Source organism: Bos javanicus, chromosome 20 (assembly GCF_032452875.1).
Source record: "Bos javanicus breed banteng chromosome 20, ARS-OSU_banteng_1.0, whole genome shotgun sequence".
NCBI classification, from domain to species: domain Eukaryota; kingdom Metazoa; phylum Chordata; class Mammalia; order Artiodactyla; family Bovidae; genus Bos; species Bos javanicus.
This window is the reverse complement of record NC_083887.1, coordinates 1484583-1512058: the sequence shown is the minus strand read 5'-3', so window position 1 is coordinate 1512058 and position 27476 is coordinate 1484583. Positions and strand designations below refer to the sequence as shown.

The 27476-nt window shown below is 43.6% G+C and overlaps 1 protein-coding gene across 2 annotated transcripts in view; it reads right to left on the bottom strand.

Moving 5' to 3' along the window:
• The window catches only part of DOCK2 (dedicator of cytokinesis 2), a 458739-nt gene that overhangs the window by 406142 nt on the left and 25121 nt on the right, over positions 1-27476 (bottom strand). For both annotated transcript variants that reach the window (XM_061393166.1, XM_061393167.1), the window contains 7 exons: positions 21985-22025; positions 20797-20852; positions 20243-20339; positions 17617-17765; positions 11774-11909; positions 9615-9769; positions 3284-3365 (listed from right to left, as the gene is read on the bottom strand). In XM_061393166.1, coding sequence (XP_061249150.1) covers positions 3284-3365; positions 9615-9769; positions 11774-11909; positions 17617-17765; positions 20243-20339; positions 20797-20852; positions 21985-22025 — 716 coding nt within the window. The remainder of the gene's footprint in view (positions 1-3283; positions 3366-9614; positions 9770-11773; positions 11910-17616; positions 17766-20242; positions 20340-20796; positions 20853-21984; positions 22026-27476) is intronic.

Below are 27476 nucleotides of genomic sequence, written 5' to 3'. Positions count from 1 at the left end.
AACTAAAGAGCCTCTTGATGAAAGTGAAAGAGGAGAGTGAAAAAGCTGGCTTAAAGCTCAACATTCAGAAAACGAAGATCATGGCATCTGGTCCCATCACTTCATGGCAAATAGATGGGGAAACAGTGACAGACTTTATTTTTGGGCTCCAAAATCACGGCAAATGGTAGCTGCAGCCATGAAATTAAAAGATACTTGCTCCTTGCAAGAAAAGTTATGATCAACCTAGACAGCATATTGAAAAGCAGAGACATTACTTTGCTGACAAAGGTCCATCTAGTCAAAGCTATGGTTTTTCCAGTAGTTATGTATGCATGTGAGAGTTGGACTATAAAGAAAGCCGAGCACCGAAGAACTGATGCTTTTGAACTGTGGTGTTGGAGAGACTGTTGAGAATCCCTTGGACTGCAAGGAGACCCAAGCAGTCCATCCTAAAGGAAACCAGTCCTGCATATTCACTGGAAAGACTGATGCTGAAGCTGCAACTCCAATATTTTGGTCACCTGATGTGAAGAACTGACTCATTTGAAAAGAGCCTGATGCTGGAAAAATTTGAGGGTGAGATGAGAAGGGGACGACAGAGGGTGAGACGGTTGGATGGTATCATCGACTCAATAAACATGAGTTTGAGTAAACTCAGGGATGGACAAGGAAGCCTGGCATGCTGCAGTCCATGGGATCTCAAAGAGTTGGAAACGACTGACCGACTGAACAAACTGACTGAAGCCACACCATCTGTGGTACTTTGTAACAGTAGCCCTAGAAAATTAATACACTAGGTAATCATATAAGTCTCCTAGGTAGGCTCCCTTTTTACCCCTTTTCTGTGAGAAAAAATTTCACTTGCTCAAAAGAAGAATCAGATCTTTAAGAGCTGTCTCATCAAAGACCCTTGGTATTGAGGAATCTTACTGCTATAAAAACAAGTAAAAATGCTTGAACACAAGTCATTCCCTGGAGGGTGTAAAAGCAAGCAGGTTCAGAAGTAGGCTTCAACCTCTGCTGTCTGCCAAACACTTTTACTTCGGCCTCACAAATCTCAGACATTTGGGGAAACTGAGGCAGGACAAGAACCCGTCAGACACATGCTACCTGATTTAGTAATTCGTTCTTGCTCCTTTAGGGCGTTCCTGGTGGCTCAGACAGTAAAGAATTCGCCTGCAGTGCAGGAGACCTCAGTTCAATCCCTGGGTTGGGAAGATCCCCTGGAGAAGGGAATGGCTACCCACTGCAGTATTCTTGCCTGGAGCATCCCATGGACAGAGGCGCCTGGTGGGCTACAGTCCATGGGGTTGCAAACAGTCAGATATGACTGAGCAACTGACACACTAGTGCTCATATTACCATTCAGTGTTGTCCTGCGTGTGTTAGCAGCAACCCCTCAGCTGGGGAAAATCTGAGGAACCTTGTGTATAGGCTCCTTTCCTCTTATAGAACCAGAAGGTGAATGCTCAGGAAGCAGATGGAAGGGAAATCCAGCATTTGCCCACCCCATGTGCCAGTTCCTCGGGCTCTACCCCCAAAGAAGAAACTAGGAAGAGCTGACATCCAGAGACAAGAGAAATGAGGCCACCAAGGCACATGCCTGCCAAGTCATATCTCATCCCTAACTTAAACATCATCTCAATTTCCAGCTGGACATAATTCCCAGTCAAACGCCATCACATCAGCCAGCTTTAATTATCTGCATTGCATGGATGGCCTCCTGACATGTCTCTTGTTTATTTACTCATTGAATCACTGTCTGAACCTCCCCATCACACCCGGAGCCAGGAGCCACCAGTTCACCTGCTGCCGCATCCTCAGCACCCAGCTCAGAGCTTACAAAGTGCAGGTGCTCACTGGTAGCACTTGAGTCAACAGAAGAAGCTAGAGCGCCATGACCTTTCCTGCCCTGAAATGAAGACTCCCATCATTTCAAGAGAGCGAAGTGTCAGCAGTTAAGCCAGTCAACCAAGGTTCTCAAGTTCATCTGCTGTGGGAAGAAGAGGTAGAGGCACAGGCAGAATTCCACTAAGGCAGGATCACGTCTCATTACTACTGAATGACACAAACTTACCAATGCCCTTTCCTGCATGTTTGCATCATGAATTGGTTCTCTGCAAAATGAACCACTGATTGATTCCCTGTCTCTCTCCCTCTTGTGAAACATCTGTCTCCTGGTTTAATCAGGAAGCTCCATGGGATTCTCCTATTTATCAAGAAAATAAATAGGTTCCTCCTTCTAACTAATAATAGATAAAGAGCACTGAGGCACATTTATATATGCCAAGAAAACTTTTGTGTAAGCAATTAGGATCTATGATCTTATTCCAGGCCTCTGGCCCATTTTTCAGGAACTAACAAACAAAATAAATCAGCTGTGCTCCAATCTAATTGCAACACAACATAAGACATAGAACTTAATGGGCTGTAAATGGAAAATTATTGTGGAGCAAGGTAGGTTAATCTAGCATGTTGGTCACTCCTGGATCAAACCCACGGGTTTGATCCATGCCCAGATCTCTCCCCAGCTCCTCCTCTGAAATCTCCCTTTTTCACATGCAACACAGTGAAAAATCTCATAAATTCTCTTCTCCCCAAAGACACTTGCAGAAAACACCAATATTCTTGGATATTTTAAGATCATACTCTGAACACACCTTGGTGGAAATAGGGAAAGAGTGGGTTTCTGCAGGAAATGATAACCCTTATCTCCTTCTTTCCAGTATTTCTCCCTTTTAGAACTAAAAGGCCAAGTCACTCTCGAGATAAATCATCCAAATAACAACTGATTTCAACATTTCTACTTATGTGTTCCCTGGTGAGTATTGGTATTTAAAAGGATGATCCCAGGGAACCGTAAGAGCCTTAGTCATCTATGACTTAATTGTGTTCAGAATATCCAATTTACCAAGGCAGTCAATGTTCTAGAAAGGCCCTTATTAATATCAAGTATTTTGTAAAGGTTTTTTAGAGGGTCTGAACAGAAAGCAGGAACTCATGTTAACTGTGAATCAATCTGAATCTGCTGTATCTAGTTCACCTAAACATTATTGCTGGAAGAGGTGTATGCTTGTTTACACGTGCTCTTCACTGCGTGCACACAGGTGAAAAGGAGAGAGGCAGTGAAGAAGAGGGAGCCAGGAGGAGATCCACCTTCCCAAGTTTCCTCTTTGCAGAGACCCCAGAACACAGCTCTGCACCAAGGCCACGCTTCCTGCTGACCACTGACCAGCCCCGTTTCCAAGACTCTGGGCTGGTAAGTGTGGGATGTGGCACCCAGAGGACTGCACACACCTACCGTGAAGACCACCTTCAGGTTATTGAGCATCTCGATCTCCTTCGGGAAGCCCCTGCTGCCCCATCGCACCAGGTAGTTCTCACTGTGGGAAGAGAAGTGCAGCCTGTTACCGTCAGGGGTCTCAACAGTCATGCAGTAAAGATACCCACTGAGCCTCTGCTGTGGGCCCGACACCATGCTGCTTGCTGGGGACACGGGAGCATCTGAGACAGACTCTCCCTGTCTGTCCCTTCCTCCAGGAGATCACAGTGCCATCAGAGAGGCAGACGTGAGACCAGCCAGACCATGGAATTACTAACATATGTGTGTTCACAACCTCTTTCCCCCTCCTATCCAGCAAGCGAATTCTAACTCAGCTGCCTAATGTTTTTGAAGAGCAGCAGTTTTCTATGTAGAGGTGATAAAGAGTGGCAGAGGGAAAGGATCCTTTCCTCTCAAGGGAAAGGATTTTTATGTGTTTCGTTGGACATTAAGAATATATTGATGTGCAGCCACTGTGGCAGGTCCTTAAAAAGTTAAACATAGAATTGTCATGTGACCCAGCGATTCTACTCCTAGGTCTCTACCTAGGAGAAATAAAGACATATATTCATACAAAAACTTATACATGGATGTTCATAACAGAGTTATTCATAATAGCCAAAAAGTGGAAACAACCTAAATGTATATCAGCTGATGAATGGATTAAAAAAATGTGGTATATCCATTCAACAGAATCTCACTAAGCCATAAAAGGGAATATAGTACTGATTGACAATTGCTATAACATGGATGAATCTCTAACATATTAAGTGAAAGAATACAGACACAAAAGGCCACATATTATATGATTCCATTTATATTAAATGTCCAGAATAGGCAGGTCTGTTGAGACAGAAAGTTGATTAGTGGTTGTCAGTGGGGTTAAGAACAAGGGAATTGGGAGTGACTGCTAATGGGTACGAGTCTTACTATTGGGGTGATGGAAATGCTCTAACATTACATAGTAGGGATGGTTGAACAAAATTAAAAATATACTAAAACCATTGAATTGTATGTTAAAAAGTGGCAAAGTTTCTGTTATGTGAATTATGTCAATAGTAATAATAAAAAAGAAAAAAATCATTAAAAAACAAACAAAAAGAATATATTAAGAATATATTAAAATTCCCTGGCAGTCTAGTGGTTAGCACTCCATGCTCTCACTGTTGAGGGCCTGGGTTTAATCCCTGGTTGGGGAACTAAGATCCCACAAACCATACAGCACAGCCCCCCCAAAAAGAATGTATTTGCCCTTCCCACCTTATTCCCTTTTCAAGACTTGAGTAAAGATTTGAATGATTTTAAGTAATCCATTGAACCCACTGGATGTAGGACCATCTCCTTGAATGAATGTCACACTGTGATGGGCCACAGAGGGCCTTAGCCAGTATTTAATATACACTTAAGTAATGATTTACATGCAGTCATGACAACTATATATATATATATATATATATATATATATATGCAATCATGCTATAAAGGAAACGTTCAGGATGTTGTGAGGATGTACATCAGAAGAACCAGCCCTAGTCTGGGTAGTTAGGGGGGTCTTTGCTGAGGATATGACATGTAAATAAAGTTGGCCAGGCAAAGAGAGTGGGAAAAAGAAATGGTTCGGGCAAAGCAACAACGTGTGCAAAGGCCCTGAGACAGGATGGAGCTTATGCATCTAAAAAGCAGATCCAAGGGAAAAGTTGCCAGAGAAAAATTAGAAGGATAGGCCAGACCATGTAGGCCACATAGGATGTAAAGATTTTGGCTTGATTCTTACAGTAGGGAGCACCCGCTGACAGTTCGTATGAAGAGCAGTCACACAGTTCTGACAGCTGATCATTCATCAACTCACAGCTTCTAGCAGCAGTACACTGTACACACAGCCCTGCCTGGCTCAGGCTAGTCAGTCCAGCTGCATCAGCAAGGTCAGGAAATCTAGCACTGCTTTTTTTTTAATTTATTTTTATTGGAGTATGTTTGCTTTACAATGTTGTGCTACTTTCTACTATACAGAAAATCAATCACCTACATGTATACATATTTCTCCTCCCTTTTGGATTTCCTTCCCATTCAGGTCACCACAGCGCATTAAGTATTGATTACTGATTAGAGTTCCCTGTGCTATACAATAGGTTCTCATTCGTTATCTATTTTAGACACAGTATCAATAGTATATATATGTCAATCCCAATCTCCCAATTTCTCCCACCCCTCCATTTACCCCAGTATCCATACTGTGGTTCTCTACGTCTGTCTCTATCTCTGCTTTGCAAATCCAATCACCTATACCATTTTTCTAGTACTTCTTTAACTTAGAAGATTAGTATAATTAGGCTGCAGTCCATGGGGTTGTGAAGAGTTGGAAACGACTGAGAGACTTCACTTTCACTTTTCACTTTCACACATTGGAGAAGGAAATGGCAACCCACTCCAGTGTTCTTGCCTTGAGAATCCCAGGGACGGGGGAGCCTGGTGGGATTCTGTCTATGGGGTCGCGCAGAGTCGGACACGACTGAAGCGACTTAGCAGCAGCAGCAGCAGCAGCAAGGAAATAACAGCTACCCAGCTTCAGACTGACACGGGGAGTGCTTCCCAGTTCCCCAGCCCCTTCCCTGTATTGTGCCTGCCCTCTTCTTTCTTTGTTTTCTACTCTTTTTTTCCTTCATTCTTTGGTAGAGGGTGGGCTCTACCCCCTCGTGTCCCTCCTCCTCATCCCTCCCTCTCCCGAGGGCTCCTCTGTGTCTCCAGCTCTCTCAGAGGCATCACTCAGGCATGCCCCGTCGAGCACATCATTTGATGTGGCACATCAGGGAACAGAGCTGCCATCTCACTGATCCATTGCTTCCCTCCCCAGAGCTGGTTCAGGCCATCCATCACTTCGATGAGCCAGTAGGCCAGGCACCCTTGTCAATTCAGCTATGAGGAATCCTTGTGTTTTTCGAGAGGCAAGGAGCACTTTCATGATCTTTGTCACAGGTGTCTTGGGAGCAGCTGGCAGGGAATAGCAAGGAGCCTATGACATGCCCAGCATCTCACGGTGGGCGCTAAGGAAGCAGGAACACTTGCTCGGTGTCTGCTGAGGCCTAGCCAGAGGAGCTGGACTGATTCTTTAAATTAGGGATTTAAGTTTGCTATAAAAAATAGTTTTCCACCATACAGTGATACGGAGAAGGCAATGGCACCCCGCTCTAGTACTCTTGCCTGGAAAATCCCATGGATGGAGGAGCCTGGTAGGCTGCAGTCCATGGGGTCGCTAGGAGTCGGACACGACTGAGCAACTTCACTTTCACTTTTTACTTTCATGCATTTGAGAAGGAAAAGGCAACCCACTCCAGTGTTCTTGCCTGGAGAATTCCAGGGACAGGGGAGCCTGGTGGGCTGCTGTCTCTGGGGTCGCACAGAGTCGGACACGACTGAAGCGACTTAGCAGCAGCAGCAGCAGCATACAGTGCTAAGACCCTGGTGAGACCCACTGAGGATATCTGATACAACTCTTTCCTTGGTGACAGACTAAATTGGAAACTAGCTTATCTTTGGAGTCAGATGGACCTGGGTAGAAATCTCACCTCTGCCATTTTGTAAATACATGTGATCTTGAGCAAGTCATTTGACCTCTCTGAGCCTCACTGTCTCATCCAAATCACCGGGAGTAATGAGGATTATATGGGATCATATACAGACTTCAGTTTAATCTTCTTAGATAGTCAATCTATGTTTCATAATTGTCTCCAGGAGGGCCATTATTTTCTAAAATGAATTTTGTAAAGTTACTAGGAACTGTATGGGGCTTCCCAGGTGGCTCGGTGGTAAAGAATCCGCCTTCCAAGCAGAAGACACAGGGAAGATCCCCTGGAGGATCTTCCTGGAGAAGGGTTGGGAAGATCCTCTGGAGAAGGAAATGGCAATGCACTTAACTCTTGCCTGGGAAATCCTATGGACACAGGAGCCTGGCAGGGTATAGCTCATGGGGTCACAAAGAGTCAGACATGACTTAGAAATTTCATCAACACAATCAAGGTAAGAAGATATCACATTCTCAATTGCAGTAGACGGCTCAGGCTCCAGCTGCAATCTGTTGCACTAACTGGGATCTCGAATATGGGACCAGGTGTTGGCTCACAACCCCAATGGAGGGCACAGACAGTGGTCACCTGAGAGGAAGGATGGACTGAGCCACAAGCAGAGGCCAAGGCTGGCAGTGGTGGCCAGAGATACATCAAAGTCTTTTCTCAGGAGATTCCCAACACTGTTTTGCCTTCCTTGAAATGAGGTGCCCAGAAGTTCCCTTACCTTTTCCATTCCCAAGAACAATTAATTGAGGTGATTACAATAACAGCCACTTGGAGCACCATGTGACAGGCCCTGTGCCTCGTGCACTTTTTCTTATTAAAAACCTGTGACCCTGTGAGGTTGACACGTGCATTTTGCAAATGGGACACTCTGGCTTAAGAAAGATTAACAGCTTGCCCAAGACTAAGAAGGAATAAATGGTGGGGCCACAACGTGAACCTGCCTAGATCCTAGATTACAGAGCCCACACTCCCAGCCTGTCACTGCCATTGAGGACACAGCATTTTCACCATTCATTTCTTAACTCTCTTTTTTAAAAATATATTTTTATTCTATCCAGTGCTATCTGTTTGAATCTTATTATTTCCATTGTTTTCCATTAATCAAAAATTGCTTACAAAACCCTATTGTGTGATGTGGATAAACCTAGTCTGTCATACAGAGTGAAGTCAGTCAGAAACAGAAAAACAAATACTGTATAGTTAACAGGTGGACTGGTTCAAATTGGAAAAGGAGTACATCAAGGCTGTATACTGTCACTCTGCTTATTTAACTTATACACAGAGTACATTGTGCAAAATGCCAAGCTGGACGAATCATTAGCTGGAATCAATATTGCCAGAAGAAATATCAACAGCCTCAGATATGCAGATGATACCACCCTCATGGAAAAAAGGGAAGAGGAACTAAAGAGCCTCTTGATGAAGGTGAAAGAGGAGAGTGAAAAAGCTGACTTAAAACTCAACATTCAAAAAACTAAGATCATGGTATCCAGTCCCATCTCTTCATGGCAAATAGATGGGGAAACAATGGCAGACAGTATTTTCGTGGGCTCCAAAATCACTGTGGACAGTGCCTGTAGCCCTGAAATTAAAAGACGCTTGTTCCTTGGAACAAAAGCTATGACAAACTTAGGGTATTAAAACCAGAGACATTACTTTGTTAACAAATGTCCTTATGGTCAAAGTTATGATTTTTCCAGTAGCTATGTACAGATGTGAGAGGTGGACTGAGAGCTGAAGAATTTATGCTTTCAAAATGTGGTGCTAGAGAAGACTCCTGAGTCCCAAAGGAAACCAATCCTGAATATTCACTGGAAGGGCTGATGTGGAAGCTGAAGCTCCAATATTTTAGTCACCTGATGTGAAGAGCTGACTCACTGGAAAAGACCCGGATGCTGGGGAAGATTGAAGGCAGAAGGAGAAGGGGATGACAGAGGATGAGATGGCTGGAGGGCATCACCTACTCAATGTACATGAGCTTGAGCAAACTCTGGGAGAAGGAGAGGGAAGCCTGGGTGCTGAGTTCTGGGGTCACAAAGAGTCAGACATGACAGCGTTGAAGAACAACACATATATATGGAATGTAGAAAAATGGTACTGATGAACTTATTTGTGGAGTAGGAATAGAGACGCAGATGCAGGAATAGAGACGCAGATGCAGGAACAGAGATGCAGATGCAGGAATAGAGACGCAGATGCAGAGAATGGACGGAGCAGGGGAAGGAGAGGATGGGACATACTGAGATGGTACCACTGACATATAAACACTAACGTGTGTAAAACAGATAGCTAATGGGAAGTGGCTGCATAGCACAGGAACTTAGCTCAGTGCCCTGTGATGACCTGGAGAGGTGGGATTGGTGGGACAGGTGGGAGGGAGGGGTATATGTACACATACAGCAGATACACAATATATCTGCTGATACAGCAGAAGCTAATACAGCACTGTAAAGCAATTATACTTCAATTAAAAATAAAAATACACATATGTTTTTTTTTTTTTAATTTAAAAACCCTACTATGTAACCATAACTCTACTTTTAGAAAAAATGCCATGGTAAGTAATATTTCCACCTGACTCCCACATCCTAAAAAAAGTTATGTCCACATTCTCAGTTAGGCTGTTTTTCTACTGGCTGGGAATTTCTCCACAAGTAACGGTGGAAGGAAAAGATGGTCGGAGCTCTGCCAACCCCCACCTCCCAAATGCATAGAAGTCAGGCAATACCGAACATACTTACCTTATGACCATTTGCTTGTTGGGGTCATAGAGAGACATGAAGAGCTCAGCATCTTCCCCAATTCTGCACACAAAGTTTCTCACAAAGACATAGAGGCTATGGGTAGGGGATGAGGAAATCCGGGAATACATTCCATAATCAGGCTGATCTTTTGACTGAGAGGTGGAAGGGAAAAGAGAGGAAAAGAGAAAATTAGCCCCGCACCACTTCGGACAATGGAAAGGTGGCCCAGGATATTGAGAACTATGTAGGTTTTGAGCCTAAAGATTTCAACATTATGTTCAGGCCTGCCACCAAAAGCATCTTTTGTCTGAGTCAAGTCACTCTGACTGTCTTGATCTTGATCTTGGGGAATATCGCAAACAATCTAGCCTTTCTCATAAAATTTAGTGTCATAAAAAGCACAAACTATATAAAAGAAAAAAATGCTTAAACAGACTTTATCAAAACTAAATATTTCGCTCATTGAAAGATACATTTCTCCCAGGTAAGCACTGGGAGAAAATATATTTGCAAAACATACATCTGATAAAAAATTTTCATCTGGAATATACAAAGAATTCCTACAACTCAATGATAAGAAAACCAACCCAATGAAAATGGGCAAGGTATTTGAACAAACACTTCACAAAAAAAGATACAAATGGTAAAGGCCAGTAAGCACATGAAAATTACTAATCATTCAGGGACATTCGAAACAGCAATTAGGTACCCCTACACAACCACTAGACTGACTGAAGTTAAAAGACTGACAATATCAAGTGTTAAGAATGCAGAGAAGCTGGCACTCATGTGTTGCTGATGGGAACCCAAGACTGTGCAGCCCTTTTGGGAAATACTATGGCAGTACCTTAAGAGCTTAAACATACTCTTATCATACAGTCCAACAACTATTACCCAAAAAGAATAAAAACATTTGCCCACACAAAACTTTGTATGTAAATGTTCATAGCGTTATTAGTTATAATAGCCCTGAATTAGAAGCAACCCATATATTTAACAATTGATATATGATATATACCCTTGGTCAATGGTATAGCAACTGAGCAATGAAAAGGAAAAAACACTAATATGCACAACAACATTAACCTCAAAAGCATCATGCTGAATAAAAGAAGTCAAACACCAAAACCATATGATTCCTTTCATATTAAATTCTAGAAAAGACAGTATAGTCATGAAGACGGTTGCTCAAGACTTGGGGTTGGAGAGGGGGGTTGAACTGCAAAGAAACTCAAAGAAACTTTTAAGATGTTGGAACTATTCTATACCTTGATTGTTGTAGAGTTTGTCCAACACTATATATTAATAAGATTCACTAGATTGCAATTTTAAATGAATTAATTTTATTGTATGAAAATTACATCTCAGTAAAGTAAAAATAAAATTTCTTTCAAATAATGCACAGTGGTAAAATACTTAAAAAAATATAAATCAGATTAGGTTAACCTTGTAAAGATTATGTTTCCTTGGAATCTTCTGTTGGCTTCCTACCACAGTTGGAATAACATCTTCCACAGTTGGAATGACATCTTATTCTTCCCCATGACTCTTAGGTCCTATGAGAGCTAACTCCTGCTACCTGCCTCTCCAAAGTATTGCCTAAACTCTTTCACTGCTCTTTAGCCCCCATCCATACTGGCCTTTCTACTCCTTGAAGATTCAGAGCTCAGTCCTACCTCAGGGCCTTTGCACATGCCAACCTCCCCCACCACCGCACTGAACATCTTATCCCCAAATCTTCCTAGGCCTGTTGCCTTCACATTATACAAGTGTCATCTCAGATGTCCCTCCTGGGAGAGGTCTTTCCTGATGGTACCTTTAAAAATAGCTCCTGATTCACTCTGTTTCACATAACCCTAATTGATTGCCTTTTAGAAATTCATCCCCATCTGGAATTATTTACTCAATTACTTTTTTTTTTACATTTCTTCTTTTTTCCTCTCTGGAATAGAAAATCCTGGCATTAAACCTCTCATGGGCTGAATCAAGATCCGAGTATAAACCACAATAAAATGCATGTTGTTACTGATCAACTCAGGTCATAGGGCAGATGTCCCTTTGAATAATGTACAGTCTGGTTAATTAGATTATTTTAAGCTTATGGTGTGCTAAAACCTGCTTCCTTTGGCCAACAAAGTCTGTTTCACAAAGCTCACCATCTCTTCTTTAATACGCTCTGTGATTTTATCAGTCGCTTCTTCATGTGCATGGAACAAGCTGATGACACTGGTATTATCAGGGTCCAGGATATTTCCATCTTCATCTCTGACAATCAGATCAAGCTCAAGGATTCTGAAAAGCAAGAATGTGAGACGAGGATAAATCAAGGGAGACGGAAGCCTACAGAACACTGGTGAGAAGTTTCTACCAGAAAGTTCACATGCTCTCTGAGAGTCATAGGCTCCCTTAGAACAGCTCTACACAGATAGCTTTGCACGCAGATGGGAGGCACAGTGATATAGATCAGCCTTTCTGGGAGGTATTGTAGCAGTGTGTATTAAAAAAAATTTAATGCATATTTCCTGTGATACTGAACCCAGAGAAACAACCACACTTGAACAAGGATGCGTGTGTATCAGCAAAGTATTAAAAAATACTAAAATTAACTTAGTTAACTAGTTAACACTAAAATGTCTGTCAAAAGAGAAAATGGCTAATCTGTAATGGAATTCGTAATGAAATTCCATGTAGTAGGGCTTTAAAAATATGACACAGTTTTGATATGTGTCTTTCTTTCTTTGGCTGACCCAGGTCTTAGCACATGGGATCTTTGGTTTTCACTTTGGTATGTGGGATATTTGTTTTTATTTTTTAGTTCCAGCATTAGTTGCAACATGTGGGATCTAGTTCCCTGAGCGGGAATCGAATGTGGGATCCCTACCTCGGGAGTGTGGAGTCTTAGCCACTGGACCACCAGAGGAGTCCCTAGTTCTGATATGTTTAACTATATATATTAGTGGGGGGGAATCAAGCTTGAAAAGATGCATCCAGAGTGTATTTAGTGAAAAAACAAAGCAAGGCAGGTGTGTTACGTGGGTGCATGTGCAGAGACAGATATGGACACGTGTACCAACACTACCAACATGTGTATCTGTGAGGAGAGGCAGGGCCCTGGGACTAGGACAGGTGGAGGGGTCAAGGGAGAATTTTGCCTTATCTCTATGTGTTTAATGCTTATATAATAGAACATAATGCAGTATGATATATGATACATAATGCAGGGAAGGTATTCATGTACCGTTTATTAATACTATTTTGAAAATAATTGTTGGGGGTGGGAATCTCAGATATATCTTTGTTATCCATGGCTTGCTCTTTAACTCTGTGACTTCAGGGTCACAAGATTTTCCCCCGTTTGGTATTGATTTGTTTCAACTGCAGCTGCCATTCTGATTGGCATCAATGGTACTAATAACAGCAAAATACTCACACAGCACTTGCAATAAGCTGTACATTAAATTGCTCACACATATTAAGGCCTTTAACTTTAATATTAAGGCCTCCCTATGAGGGAGGTACTGTTAACACTTCCGTTTTACAGATGAAGAAAAGACTGAGTATAATTTCTTCATGTCACATAGCTAGTAAAAAGTAATGTGGCGTATTTGTCTACACTCTATTTTCAGTGCAACCCCCTCCAGTGTTCTTGCCTGGAGAATCCCAGGGATGGGGGAGCCTGGTGGGCTGCCGTCTATGGGGTCACACAGAGTCAGACACAACTGAAGTGACTTAGCAGCAGCAGCAGCAGCAGCATTAAATTTACTCATAAAAAATTCTAAAACGTACAATTTTTCCTTTTTAACAAAGTATAATAAAACATAAAAACCCCAAAACAGAACACTTAACACTTACAATTCAAAATCAAATTAGCAGAACATTAAATATTTACAAAACTGTATCTTTAAAATACATCCAATTTTGTAGAACCGACATAAAAGAATGGCTCAAAAATGTACCTTTATGGTATACGTTCTAGTTAACAGGCTCTTAGAAGCAGTACTGGGTTGGGGGACGGGCTTTATGTGTGCAGAGGTCCTAACTTAAAGCTGCCTTTGCACTTGATGTTGACATGGAGGTACTCCGTTGTCCATAAAGAGGGGGAGGTGGGCTGATGGAGACTCTGAAAGCAACAGCAGTGGTCCTGCTTAGGAATCACTATCGAGTACCAGATTGGGAATGGCAGCGTTTTCACCTCTTATTTAAGAACTGGATTGAAAGGCACATCTCTCCTCTCATCCAAATGCAAACAGGAGGGAGCCAAAGCTCACTCGTTTGTCCACATTCATTAGGAAATTAACTTCCAACTAGATGTGACTCATTATATTGCACAGCCGTGCTACTGAGCGGGCGATGCTAAAGGTGAATAAATGCATTCGACTGATGCTGAGCAGAGGCTCCCAAGACCTGGCAGAAGATGGACTATAGCCAACACATAACTCAATGCCAAGATCTCTATAGCTCCTTTTTCTTCAAAATTTACCAAAGTGGATTCGACTCTAAAAATGTATGAATAAAACAAAATTCTCCTAGGTCCAGCTATCCTGGGGTTTGAAGGATTCATTTGAGGATTCCTCATTCCTTAGATACCAAAGAGCTTGTCCATCATCAGTTTCATCTGAAACCTGGAAGCTTTAGTCATCAAGGGGCAGGATTGAACCAGGGTCAGGAGAGGCTGCTTCCTGCTGGGATGTCAGACCATTCACTTTGGAGAACAGAGCATTTTGACAGTTTTTCCTTAGGAGGTAAGCCCCGTAGCTCTCTTCTGCTCCAGAAAGTGATCAAATGAACCCAGGACAGAAAAGCGTAGGGGAGGAAACCCTTACTGTACGCTTTTTTCAAAAAATTAATATTATTTTAAGGTAAAGAAAAGAGAAATGGCTTTTTCTGTGGCTCCCCATCATTCTCTGGACAAATCTGAATTTTTTTCTACCTGGCATTCAGACCCTGAGGTTCCAGCCACAGTCATGCTCATCTCTCGGCTCCTCTAAGCTTTTCTCTCTCTCTCTCTGATCTCTTCACCTAATAATTCCTGCCAGTCTTGTTCGATGCAGAGCAGGTGTCACCCCTGCCCTGCCCCCCACCCCGTCACTTCTCTTCCTCTTCTCAGGAAATGCATGACTTCCTACACACGTGTCTGTTTACTTCCTCTTTCTAACCGGCATGGTCCTCCAGGAGGCAGTGGAAGACAGAGGTTAAGTGCTAGAATTCTGGAGCCAAGTCACCTGGTTCAAATTCCAGTGCCTCCTGGTCAAAATGACCTAATCGACCTGTGAGTCTCCGTTTTCTCATCTAATAGATAGAAATAATAACAGCAACTGCCTCATAGAGGGGTCATAAGACTTGGCTGAGTTAAGGCATGAAAAGTACTCTAAAGTGTACCTGGCAGATACTAGGCACTCAGAAATTTACAATTTGTTCCCTTTGCTTGCCTTTTGTTGCTGCTACAGAGAGAGGCTGTATTTTGTAAATGCTGTGTCCTGAGTGCCTATGAGGTGTTCAATAGAAGTCTGATGGCTGAATGAAAGAACAGAATCTCTGAGGGCAGAAACAGGCTGATTCTGACCAGTCCTCCAAGATTCAGAGTCCTGCTCCCCTGACTCTCACAGCCTGAGCTGATGGTGCTCATGCTATTCCTGACACTTGGACCAGAAATATGGCCTTTTGGCTTTCAGAAAGGTATCCATCCCATTTCAGAGCTCTAAGCCCCTGAGACACCAGACCTGCATTCATTTAAAGTGCCCAGATCTCTGTCTCTCTTCTGGCTGAAGTCGTCACGGAAGCAAAGCAAAAAGCAAAGAGCCTCTCAGCTCAGGGCCTCGGCCTCCGAGGGTGTCTCTCACTTCCCCAAAGACAACTGACTGAAACAGAAAGCCCAGTGCTGGTCCGGGGATTCTGCAGAGGGAAGCTGGTCAAGGGAGGACCCTGTCTCTCCCTTCACCACCATTCACCTGCTGAGTGCACATCCTGGGCCCAGCACATCAAAATGGATCTGCCTGAGAGGAGCTCTCAGCACAGCCCTGAAGACCACTGAGGAGGTAGTTACTCTTCTGGGTACAAGGGCCCACAGAAGTGCCTAACCCAGCAGGGATGGGTAGGGGGAAGACCTAGGACGGCTTTCTGAGAGTGGCGACCATTTTCTCCCATCCTTGTCAGAAGCCCCCATGAGGAGACATCCAAAGTCACAGATGCCATCGTTACAAAGCAGCAAAACTCGCTCCATTCCCACATCCCAGCTGTGACCATGCTCATCTAAAGACGACACTGTCCCAGTGGCGCCAACAGCTGCAGAGCACCCTTCCTGTCGCTTTGGGATGGCGAGCGTGGTGAGCAGGTTTGGGCTCGCTTGCCAGCTGCCAGCAGGGTAACCAGCAGAGGGACTGTGCTCCTGGGATGGGAATAGCTGTAAGTTGAACCCACTGACTATCTTTGGATCATCTTCCTAGTGCATGTGACAAAGGTAAGGAAGTCTGACTGCTAGGAAAAAAACATTTTTTATTCCCACTGAATAGACTCTTTCTACTTCCTCCTCAGGCCATATGTTCCAGTCTTCAGACCCACTTTGCAGTCTTCTGAACACACTATGTTCTCTCATGCACTCCCACCCTCCCTTTATTTAAAGCCTACTTAATACTTCTTTATCTTTCAAAATTTAGGTCTGATTACCTCCTTTAGGAAGCCTTCCTTGATTTCCTTCTCCAAATTGAATTAAGAAGACTCTTGCTGCCTCAGCCATAAAAGTTACCACAATACATATCAATATTTTGCTTGTTGCTCACTCTCAACTGGACTGCCGTACTCTTAGTGTATGGGAACTTTTATTTCTGTGGCCTCAAAAAATCTAGCAGGAAATCAGGCCAAGCATAGGTGCTCAATGGGCTTCCCTGGTGGCTCCAAAGGTAAAGAATGTGCCCACAAGGCAGGAGACCCAGGCTGGATCCCTGGATCAGGAAGATCCCCTGGAGAAGTGAATGCAGCCGACTTCATGTTCTTGCCTGGAGAATTCCAGGGACAGAGGAGCCTGGTGGGCTACAGTTCATGGGGTCGCAAAGATTCGGATACTACTGAGCAACTAACACTTATAAGTGCTCAACACGTGTTTGTTTTTGAAGAACAGAAACTAAAGAAATAGGGAGGATGTCTGGAGAGCATTCACTTAACCAGGAGGGAGGGGAAGCCTTTACAATCCTCAAATGCTATCCAAGCAGGATAATGGTGAGGTCCAGAGGCCCTGCAGACAAACTGCCTGGGTCTAAATTCTGGTTCTGCCTTGAGAATTGATTTTGGACATGTTATTAACTTCTTTAAGTGTCTCTCAGCTTCTTCATTTGAAAAAATGAGGATACTAAAACTGCCTGCCTCATAGAGTTGTTATAAGAATTAAATAGACAATGAATGTGAAACCCTTAGTTTAAGACTGGTGCACAATAAGCTTGGATTAGGGGTTAGTTATAACCACTACCATTATTAGTGCATTGACCTACATCAAAAAAATCGTAAGACCTTCTCCTCAACTTCACAGCATTCAGACTAACCAATTTCTGCTTCTTCCACTTTGAGGAAATGCTTTTGTAACTGTGCATTTGCGTTAGCCAATGGCATGTGCCTTAGATAATTTAGGACGGGGGAAGGGACATAAAGTCTTACACTGGGATTGAAGAGGGGGCAGTTGTAAATGCAGGAATAAAATGACAACTAAGCCAAAACGAACCAGCATGACTGTACTCCCCAGCTCCTTGGAAGTAGGTTAACTGAGTGTCCTAAATCTCTAGCCTGCTAATAACCACTGCATAAGCAAGCATCTCTCCGCTTGTGTTTCCCCAGGTCCCACAGGGGTGATTACAAAGGCACACAAGCATGGGCCCCTTGGTAGCAGCTTCTCCCAAATAGAAAGTGGCAAATTCACCACTAAAAGTGAAACCTAGTTTCTCAGAGGGTGAGAGGGAAGAAGGCGTGTGGGGGTGGGGAAAAAAGCCTTTTTTTTGGAGGAAAGAGAGGTTACTTGTTGCCATAGTCAATTTTGGATGTGACTTTCTGCTTCAGTTCCTTTAGCTCGTCCTTGGGCAAAGTTCCTGAGAGGAGCTGGGACCGCCACTCCATCAAGTCGTACATCATGGACTGCACCTGGAGAAAACGCTCCTTCTTGCTGGCCTAGGAGAAAAAACAGGAAACAATCCACAGTCACCTGCACCCAAGATCTTGGGCATCTCTTTGGCAAATTGAGCCAAAGTCAAGCCTGCATGTTCATGGGCCATGGCTTGAGTGCCTGCCTGGCCCCACCCAGCTGTGAAGGGATTGGGTGGTGGTCTTTGTCATTGACATGTTTCCTTCCCTGGGGCCACAGGGGTCTCTCAAAAGCAAAAGTAGCAATCCTAATCACTTCCTGGTTTAAAAAAAAAGAAAGGGTTACTTCTGACTCTTATCCAAAAAGATACATGTTGAGCAGGAATGGCAGGAACATCTGCTGCAATACAGGTCTCAGAGGCCAGGCCCTTTAAGGCTAAGAACCAGGGCCACTTCTCTGTTAGAACAGGCCTATTTCTAGGGCAGTGTTCCCCCAAGTGGGACACATGCACAGCCTTGGGACATAAGATGGTTCTTGGTGTTACAAAGACACAAGGTCACATATTAGGGATTCAAATAGTGATTCTCCTCTACTCTCCTCCCATCTGTCTGTTTAGGGGATGAGAAAGTTGTAGTTTCTTAGCAATATGTCTTGAACCCCTCTCTCATACTTGTTAATTCGTTTTTTTCAATGAAAGAAGAGAGAAATTCTTGGGCTCAGAGCTTTTAACAGGTACCATAGGAAACACTTAATAACATTGTTTTGTTTTCATTTACTTGAATAATACACATGACTATATATATAGTCTCTCTCCATATGTGTGTATATATACATATGGCTTCCTTGGTGGCTCAGACAGTAAAGAATCTGTCTGCAATACAGGAGACCCAAGTTCAATCCTTGGGTCAGGAAGATTCCCCTGGTGAAGGGAATGGCTACTTACTCCAATATTCTTGCTTGGAGAATTCCATGGACAGAGGAGTCTGGCGGGCTACAGTCCATGAGATCGCAAAAAGCTGGACACGACATAACAACTAAACTATTGTCATATATATGTATGTGTATATATATATGTAAGAGTAGTACTTTCCTGAGTTTCATGAGTTGTTCTAGGACTCAAGGAACCTGAGGCTAGGTTGGAGGGAGTGTCATGGGAGTCTCCGAATTTGCACCAAGTTGGGCTCAGAGGTTAAAGCGTCTGCCTGCAATGCGGGAGACGCGGGTTCGAACCTGGGTCGGGATGATCCCCTGGGGAAGGAAATGGCAACCGACTCCAGTATTCTTGCCTGGAGAATCCCAAAGAGGGAGGAGCTTGGTGGGCTGTAGTCCATGGGGTCGCAGAGTTGGACACAACTGAGCGACTTAACTTTGGACAGAAATGTAAGCCGCCTGAGGACCTGGCTCTTGCAGCTGGCGTCTGAAGTGAGGGCGAAGGCGAAGTCGCTCAGTCACACAGAATCGAGCCCTCACACCTGGGTGGCCAGTGTCAGAACTAAAGTGAATGGTCTTATAGGGCATCCGGTTGGTGTAGGAGAGTTGGAGAATTGTTGGAATGAGACAGCATGTTGTAAAATTCCTTGCGTAAGTCATTTAAATTTACTGAAAAGGAAGACAATTTAGCTATTAAGTAAATACTTAATGTGCAGTATGCAGATATGACAAGAATCGTGGAAGTATAAGAATCACTTTAGTAGGGTAAAGGGCATGATGAACTTGCCATTCAAAGATTTCTTAAAGAAAATGTCAAGTTTCCATGGTGCATGTGTCAAAGGTGGTGGAGATAAATAATACATCACTTTAGCTTTAAATCTGCTGTTTGCCCCATAAACTTTACTAACAACTTTTGGGAAACCTATAGAAGGTAACTGAAAGTGCCCGTTACCATCCACTGTGAAAGAGCCATATAGGAGTCAACACTCATAACCATAAAAGATGAGCATACAAACAGCACAGAGCACCAGCGAGCGTACAGGATGCTGTGACAAATGTGCACGAAGCCTTGGCTGACACTGTGACTCTCAGCTTAATGGTTTTCTTAGCTATCCACTCTCATTAGGAGTTTTAGAAACATCAAAGGAGGATTCAAAATTAGATTTACTTCAATACAGGGAAAACCATGCAAAATACACTCTTAATTTTTCCAGGGTCAAGTTCTCTCATAGATCTGATGACAATAGTCACTAGTTAATTGATACATGAGAACAGTATTTTTCAAGGTGTTATCAGCAGACCACCAAATCAAAATCCCTAAGTTTATTAAAATGCAGAGCCCCACTGAAGGAAGCTTTACTTTCAATAGCATTCAAGGTGATACTTAAGCACATTCAAGTTTGATAACTTTTTCAGTAGTTTAAAAAAAAACCAGAAGGATCACCTCAGAGGCCCACTTACTGTGACTCTGCCACTAACTCACTGTGTGGCTCTGAGAGTCACCTAACTTCTCTGGGCTTTGATGACCTCATACTGTTTGTTACACTCCATCAAGGCTACATTCCAAATCTGAACCAAGCCAAAAACTGGAAGCAGCTTCCATCCCAGGGTTGAGTAGGGTTTCGAGTCTCACCACGTAGAGCTGTTTCCAGATGCTGCCCCATTCCCAAAGTGTCGTTGTCACTTCTTGTGCCAGAGGAATTTCTGCAGGAATAATGTTCTCGATATTTCTATTTAAAGTGGGAGAGAAAACGGTGTGAAATTGAGACCCAGGTGCTAACAAGATAAAATGCTGGCAAATTTGCATTAAGCTGCAGCTGCTGAGAGGGGCCTTGCTGGCAGGAGACTAAACCACTTCTAATAGCCACACCAATTACATTATGCAAATGCAAGGGGCTTCCTTTTTCTCTGTCCTCCTGCATTGAGGTGGGCCCTTCAAGCTCATTATTCAGGATTAATCTACATTAATTCAGTTCAAAGGCAGCTGCCAGTGAAAAGTTTGATTCTCCAAATGTACTAATACCCCCTCAGAATCAGATGCGAACATGAATCAGTTTGCACTGGAGACAAACACAGGCACGAAGAAGACAGAACCTTTACATCTGCCAAGTCAGGTTTTCAAAGCACATAGGATGCAGAAATCCACGAGCCACCGCAGAGTCAAGTCTGGGGAAAGAGGGCAAATACCTTTTTTTCTCCACTGTCACTTCTTTGATGTAGATAAAGGATTTTGGAAAAATGCCCTGTGGGGATGAGATAAGATAAGATGAGATTGGATGACTTGTCCCTATAGAAAAAACTGACCCCAGGTCTTCATGATTTTTCCAAAAGCTACTAACTGGTAAAAACCTCCAACTTCAAAGGAATAATTTCAGTTCGACAGAACAAGTGGTGGGTGTTAAATTCACTCATTTAGGCCTAATTCCTCTCCCCTTCTTCAGCCGTTGTTCAGGATCCCACAATAGCCCCCTAGATTCCAAAGAATGCTCTAACCTCACTGCGATCACTCACACTATCAGATGGGCAAGGCAGGAGCGCTTGAGAGGTTCACTCTAAGGGAAGGGTCTCTGCCTTTCCCCTCTCCTGCCCAATTTTGGGAAAGCAGCCACCCTGTACTGTCAGAGAACGTCAGGTCCTGAAGCAACAATGTCCCTGGTTAGCATGTGGGCTGCTTTGATTTGAGATCTCTTTCTTTCTGGATTTATTTGATTGTTCTCTAGAGAGCAGAGAGGGACCATGCCTTCCAATACAGCATGTCAGGGAGGAAGGAAGGAGCATCTATTATTTCCTTTCTCCATAAGCTTGGCTCAATCGACAAGAGAAGCTGAGCAATTACTTGGACATTCCTTCATCAGTTTAGCCAACGTGAACACTGGGGACACGAGGTAACTTCTAGGTACCGTGAGATGTCAGGAGATGAGCAAAGCACGTGCATCTCCCATGGAGATGGTGCTGTGGTGTGGGGCTAGGGCAGAGGAACTCCCTGAGGGCTGAGACTGGACCTGTCCCTCCTGAGTCATGTTGGAAACACAGATGAGGAAAGGACAAATGCCCCAAGCTAGCTAAAGAAAGACTAAAGCCAGCTAAAGAAGATAAATTTCAAATAAAAAAACACATGATTCAATGGGACTGGAGAAATCATATATGGCTGGCATATTAGGAAAATTTTCAGGGAGAAGAGAGCTCTGGAAGTTGGCCTTAAAGAAGGAGTGAAGGGGGAACGGATCAAGCTACAGCAAAGAAAACACTGGACACAAGGAGAGAGGAGTGAAATCAGTCTGCAGATGCGCACCAGTGGGAAGTAATCGCCCAGGGGACTGGCAGGGTCATGCACAGACAGCAATACTGCCCCAAATAAAACAAAATCGTCCTCACCTGTAACATTTTGTGCTTTACAAGGTATCCCCTATACCAGTCTGCAAAGAGAAAACAAAGAAACAGGTCTTTCATCTATTCTTACAAGTCCCTTGCTGGGGTTTATTGTTGTTGCTGTTTGTTTTTCACCAGCAAAGAAATTGCAAAGTGTTTTAGACCTCAGGTCTAGATCAAAGCCCTAGGATTCAACTCATTCTATTGAATGAGTTGCCAACATCTCCAAAAGTGACCAAAAACACAGGGATTTCACATAAAAATGCAAATTTAATCCTTTAAAAAAAAAACACACAAAACAAAACAGGAGGCCAGTGCTCCCCGATGGCTGCAGTTGGCTACTGGTGAGGGGCAGCTGTTCTCATCAGACAAAAGGAGGCATCTCCAACTCACCAGCCTCTACCCAGCCCCTCTCTTCTTTCCATCACCTGCGTGCATCCTTCCTGTGTCCATACGCATGTTTTCAACCTCTGCCTTAGGAACACAGAAAGGCTGAGAATGTCTGAGGAGTTCGGCAAACATTCTGAAATAATGCCCACAGTTTTAACAGCAGCAAATTGTGTCTAACACGTGATCTGCAGAAGTTAGTCATTACAAAACAGATAGGTTCAGGGATGCGTGAAAGGACAGGAGTTTTAAAAGATTCTTCCCTTTGAAGGAATATCAAGAATGATTCAATTAACAGAAATCCAAATTATATACACAGTCCTCAGACAGAATGAGCCTTGGAATAGCAAGTATTGATGACTATAATGAGTCTACCCGCCTTTGAAATGATTCAAGCACAGCCAAGTAGTGGCATTTGTTACCTCTGTAAATAAAAAGCGTCTGCCGGGAGGCTCATTAGCAAATCCTCATTACTGGGCTGACAGATTGCTGTCGAAATATGTTCTCAACAGACATAAGTGTGAGCCCCAAAACAAACATTTAAAATGCAAAGTCACCCCTCACAGTCCTAAGCCAGCTAAAGAAAGTTCTAAAGCAACAGGGGCCCAAAGTGGTTCCCATTTTAAGAGACAAAAAGGTAGAGGAGGGAGAGAAAATGGAAGGAATGGACATTGGAGAGAAAGAATCTCAGGTTTGGAATGAAGTATCATTCTAAATGGGCTTCCCCAGTGGGTCAGTGGTAAAGAATCCACCTGTAAAGCAGGAGACACGGGTTGGAACCCTAGATTGAGAAGATCTCCTAGAGAAGGGCATGACAACCCACTCCAATATTCTTGCCTAGAGAATTCCGGGACAGAGGAGCCTGGCAGGCTACAGTCCATTGTGGTGCAAAGAGCTGGACATGACTGAAGCGACTGAGTGTGCACGCACGCACACACACACATACACACATGCCACACACACACCATTCTAAGTATCCTTCATATATGAAGCCTTCTAATCTTCACAGCAACCCTATAAGGTGGGAAATGCAATGGTCCCATTTTACATAAGAGTGGCCCACCTGAGGCATAGAGAAGTTAAGTAACTAGCCCAGTCACAGCTAATAAGTAGCCATCACACTGTGCTTCTTGTCTAGTGGAGGAAGGAGCATGGTGGATGCCTAATACTACCACCCTCCCAACATCTGAATCCCCAAAACTACATCCCCATTAAGTACTTCCCGTGGTGGAACACTGTCTGCTTCATAAAGAACCAGATTCTAGTTTTACACTCTAATCATTTCCCCATAAATACTGGTAATAATTAACTGTTAAAATTAGTGCTTATATTAATAGTGCTTGCTGTGTGCCAAGAATTCTGGTGAAGCTTTTTGTTTTGTTTTTTCACATTATAGATCGATTCTATAAAGTAGGTACTATTATTGCCTCAACTCTGCAAATGAAAATAGAGAGGCACAAAGAGATGAAGAACTTGCTTATGGTCACACAGCTAGTGAGTGATGCACCTAAATGATTTAAATCCAAGCATCCCACTGTGGAGATGACCCTCCATAGTAGTTCACTAGAACAGCCTCCTTTATTTGCAGTTTTTTCCCATTCAACCAACTTCTCTGTAGCATTACTATTGACTGCTGCTGCTGCTAAGTCGCTTCAGTCATGTCCGACTCTGTGCGACCCCATAGACGGCAGCCCACCAGGCTCCCCGTCCCTGGGATTCTCCAGGCAAGAACACTGGAGTGGGTTGCCATTGCCCTCTCCAGTGCATGAAAGTGAAAAGTGAAAGTGAAGTCGCTCAGTTGTGTCCGACTCTTCACAACCCCATGGACTGCAGCCCACCAGGCTCCCCGTCCATGGGATTTTCCAGGCAAGAGTAGTGGAGTGGGGTGCCATCGCCTTCCCCGATTACTATTGACAGCGACCGTGTATTGATCGCTAAATGCACACAAAGCTGTACACTATGTATTGTGTGTGTTTCCTCTCATTTAATTCTCATATCACACTGTGAGTTAAGCATGATTATTCCCATTCTGTAGTTGAAGAAACTGAGACTCAAATCAGTGGAGATGCTGGGCCAAATCACATGCCAGGGTTCAAGGGCAAGTCGTGTGGCTCCAAAGCGGTTCCGCTCCGTTGCCCCCATGTGATGAGCACAAGCCCGATGGCGTTCTCTTAGACGCACACAGTCGACGTTCTCCTGGCTGCAGTGGCTGCCAAGGCTACTAGACTCCCCGCGAAGATGGTCAAGGGACTGCCAGCTGCTCACATCGGCCTCTGCACAACCGGGCCACCCTCGGGGTCCCTGGACTTCCTCTTCTAGCACCACCACCCTCCCTCACCCTTGATAACCAGTGACTTGCCACCCCTTGTAGGAATCCTGATTCTCAGAACTTCAGCTTCTGATTCTCAGAACTTACCCTCAGCATCCACATTTGGACTCCCAGATTTAAGTTCAAGAAACACTGACTGCTCTATTCTGTACATGGCACTGGCCTAGGTGCCTTCAGAAATAAATCCCCAGTGATCTTTGATGAAACGGGCTTACCACCATCTCCACTTGCTACATGATGATGAAGCGTCAGCCTCATCAGATCTGTTCTTAGGACTTTTTCTGAGAGTCCCAACTCTGCTGAATCAGTGACCTCTGTGACCTCTGATGTATGCTCCCAAATCTGGTCACCAGTCAGCTATATCTGGGAGAAGGCAATGGCAACCCACTCCAGTACTCTTGCCTGGAAAATCCCATGGTCAGAGGAGCTTGGTGGGCTGCAGTCCATGGGGTCGCTAAGAGTCGGACACGACTGAGCAGCTTCACTTTCACTTTTCACTTTGATGAATTGGAGAAAGAAATGGCAACCCACTCCAGTTCTTGCCTGGAGAATCCCAGGGACGGGGGAGCCTGGTGGGCTGCCATCTATGGGGTCGCACAGAGTCGGACACGACTGAAGCGATGTAGCAGCAGCAGCAGCAGCAGCAGCCATATCTGGCTGTACTCCAAGACCTGACAGGACAGACAGCAATAGTTGACAGGCACAGCAAAATCCATGACGACAGGCACTCTGATCAAAACCAGGCTATGGGTAAGAGCGCTGCCCATACCCCAGGCCTTATCCCCTGGCTTAATGCACCTTCAGTTAAGTAACAGGGAAGGCTTTTTTGTCTAACCCTACCCATGAGACAAGAACTTTTTAAAAGAAAACTCACAAACTACATCCTGGGAAAGATGAGAAAGGGAGTTTCAGTGTTTTTTTTTTTTTACCATTCTTATGGAAAATAATAAACTCTAACTGTCCTCCTTTCCCAAAGCCCAAATATCAAAATGAAATGTACCTAAATTCTCCAGTGACCCAGGAGTTGTGTGGTGAAGGGGAGAAGGAGGAGAGATTAAAAATATCCCAGCACATCAAAAAAGAATCCACATCCTATTTAATACAAATCCAGTCCTCTCTCTGCCATCTGACGGCAACATGATCTTTGGTCATGTTACTTAAACTTCATTATTTTCACCTGTCAAATGAGGGCACTAACACCTACCACTCTATGTGGTAGGTGTTAGTTGCAAAACTGTTTTTAAAACAGAATTATGAAGGTAAACACATCTGATAAAGGTACAACATCTTAGACTGGAAGAAAACATACCAATTTCAGGAGGAGCACTGCCTGAGGAATGGACAAAAAGACAAGAATGCAACAGGGAGGGTAAGCAGGGGATCTCAATGATCTAAAATGTTTATTTATTTAAAACATATATGAACTGAACACACAAAATGTTAACATTTCTTTATTTGTGTAGTGAGTGTCTCAGTGTATTTCACTTTTCAGTTTGATTGAAATATCTACTAACGTTAAGAAGAATATAACAGAAGCTACTATCCATCGGTGCTTAAGAGCGTGAGCTCTGAAATGAAAGCCTGAATCTGAATGAAGATCTGCAACTTCTGAGTGATCTTTGACATGTTAGTGCATTTCTCTAAGCCTCAGTTTTCTTATTTGTAAAATGTGAGCAATAATAACGTCTGTCTCATAGGCGTAAATTAGATGAGAAATTCAGTTTGTACAGTGCCTTGCATATGGTGTTAAAAAATTAGTAAATGCCATTCTGTCTTTTAAAAATCCATAATCATCATCATCATCAATCAGAGAAACTTAGGCATATTTCCCGTTTTACTTTCAGAACCTACAGATTTTGAATATTGTTTGTTTGTTTTCAGTGACATTTCAACTTATTTCCATAACAACAAAGTAAATGACACATTCTTCAAATTCAACATAATGGAAGTTTATTGATGTTTTAGCCTCACCCACAATCAAAAGGGAAGAAAACTTATAAACTCCCCTCAATGGGACAGCCTTACTTCAGAAAACAGAGCCCCTTTTAACACCAACCTGTCTCTAGAGCAGACCCAAAGGAAGGACCATCTCCCTGCAAAGTGGCACTTTTGAAAATACCATCTTAAGTCCTTATAATGCCCCCTTCGTACCCTAAAAACAAAGGACCCGGATGGGTCAGGATCACTTTCAGTGGAGTTGTCTCAAGAGAAACTGCTGCATGGCTCTGGGCGCACCCCACTCTGTAGGTGGGAGATTCCAAACCCTTCATGCAGAGCTCTTTGCAGCTGAACCAAGGCCAAGCTGACACATGTGCCACCTTAGAAAGAAATATTTTTAAGTGAGAAGAGCAAATCTCAGAATAGTATGTACAGTGTAGTCCCATATTTTAAAAAACACTGATGTAAGAGCCAGGTCTTACCTTAAGGAGGTTAAGCTATGTCAACTTCCTCCTCATCCATCCCCCTTGTTCCATTTTACTCGTAAGTGAAATTCAAAAGTTCCTTGGAAACCCTGTCTAGACACCCCATTATCTTCACCACTAAGACTGAGCTCCCGTGGCCTGTGCAAGTGTGTGGATCAGGAAATGGAAGGGAACCTTCCCTGGTGTTCTGGAAAAGAAGAGTCAGGGGGCAAATAACTGAGTACGGAGAAGACATTCCCTCTGAAGGGCTTATAAAGAGAGTCTAGGTGGCCCAGTGGTTGAGAACCTTCCTTCCAGTGCAGAGTATGAGGGTTTGATCCCTGTTCGAGTAGCTGGGATCCCACGCGCTGTGGGGCAAA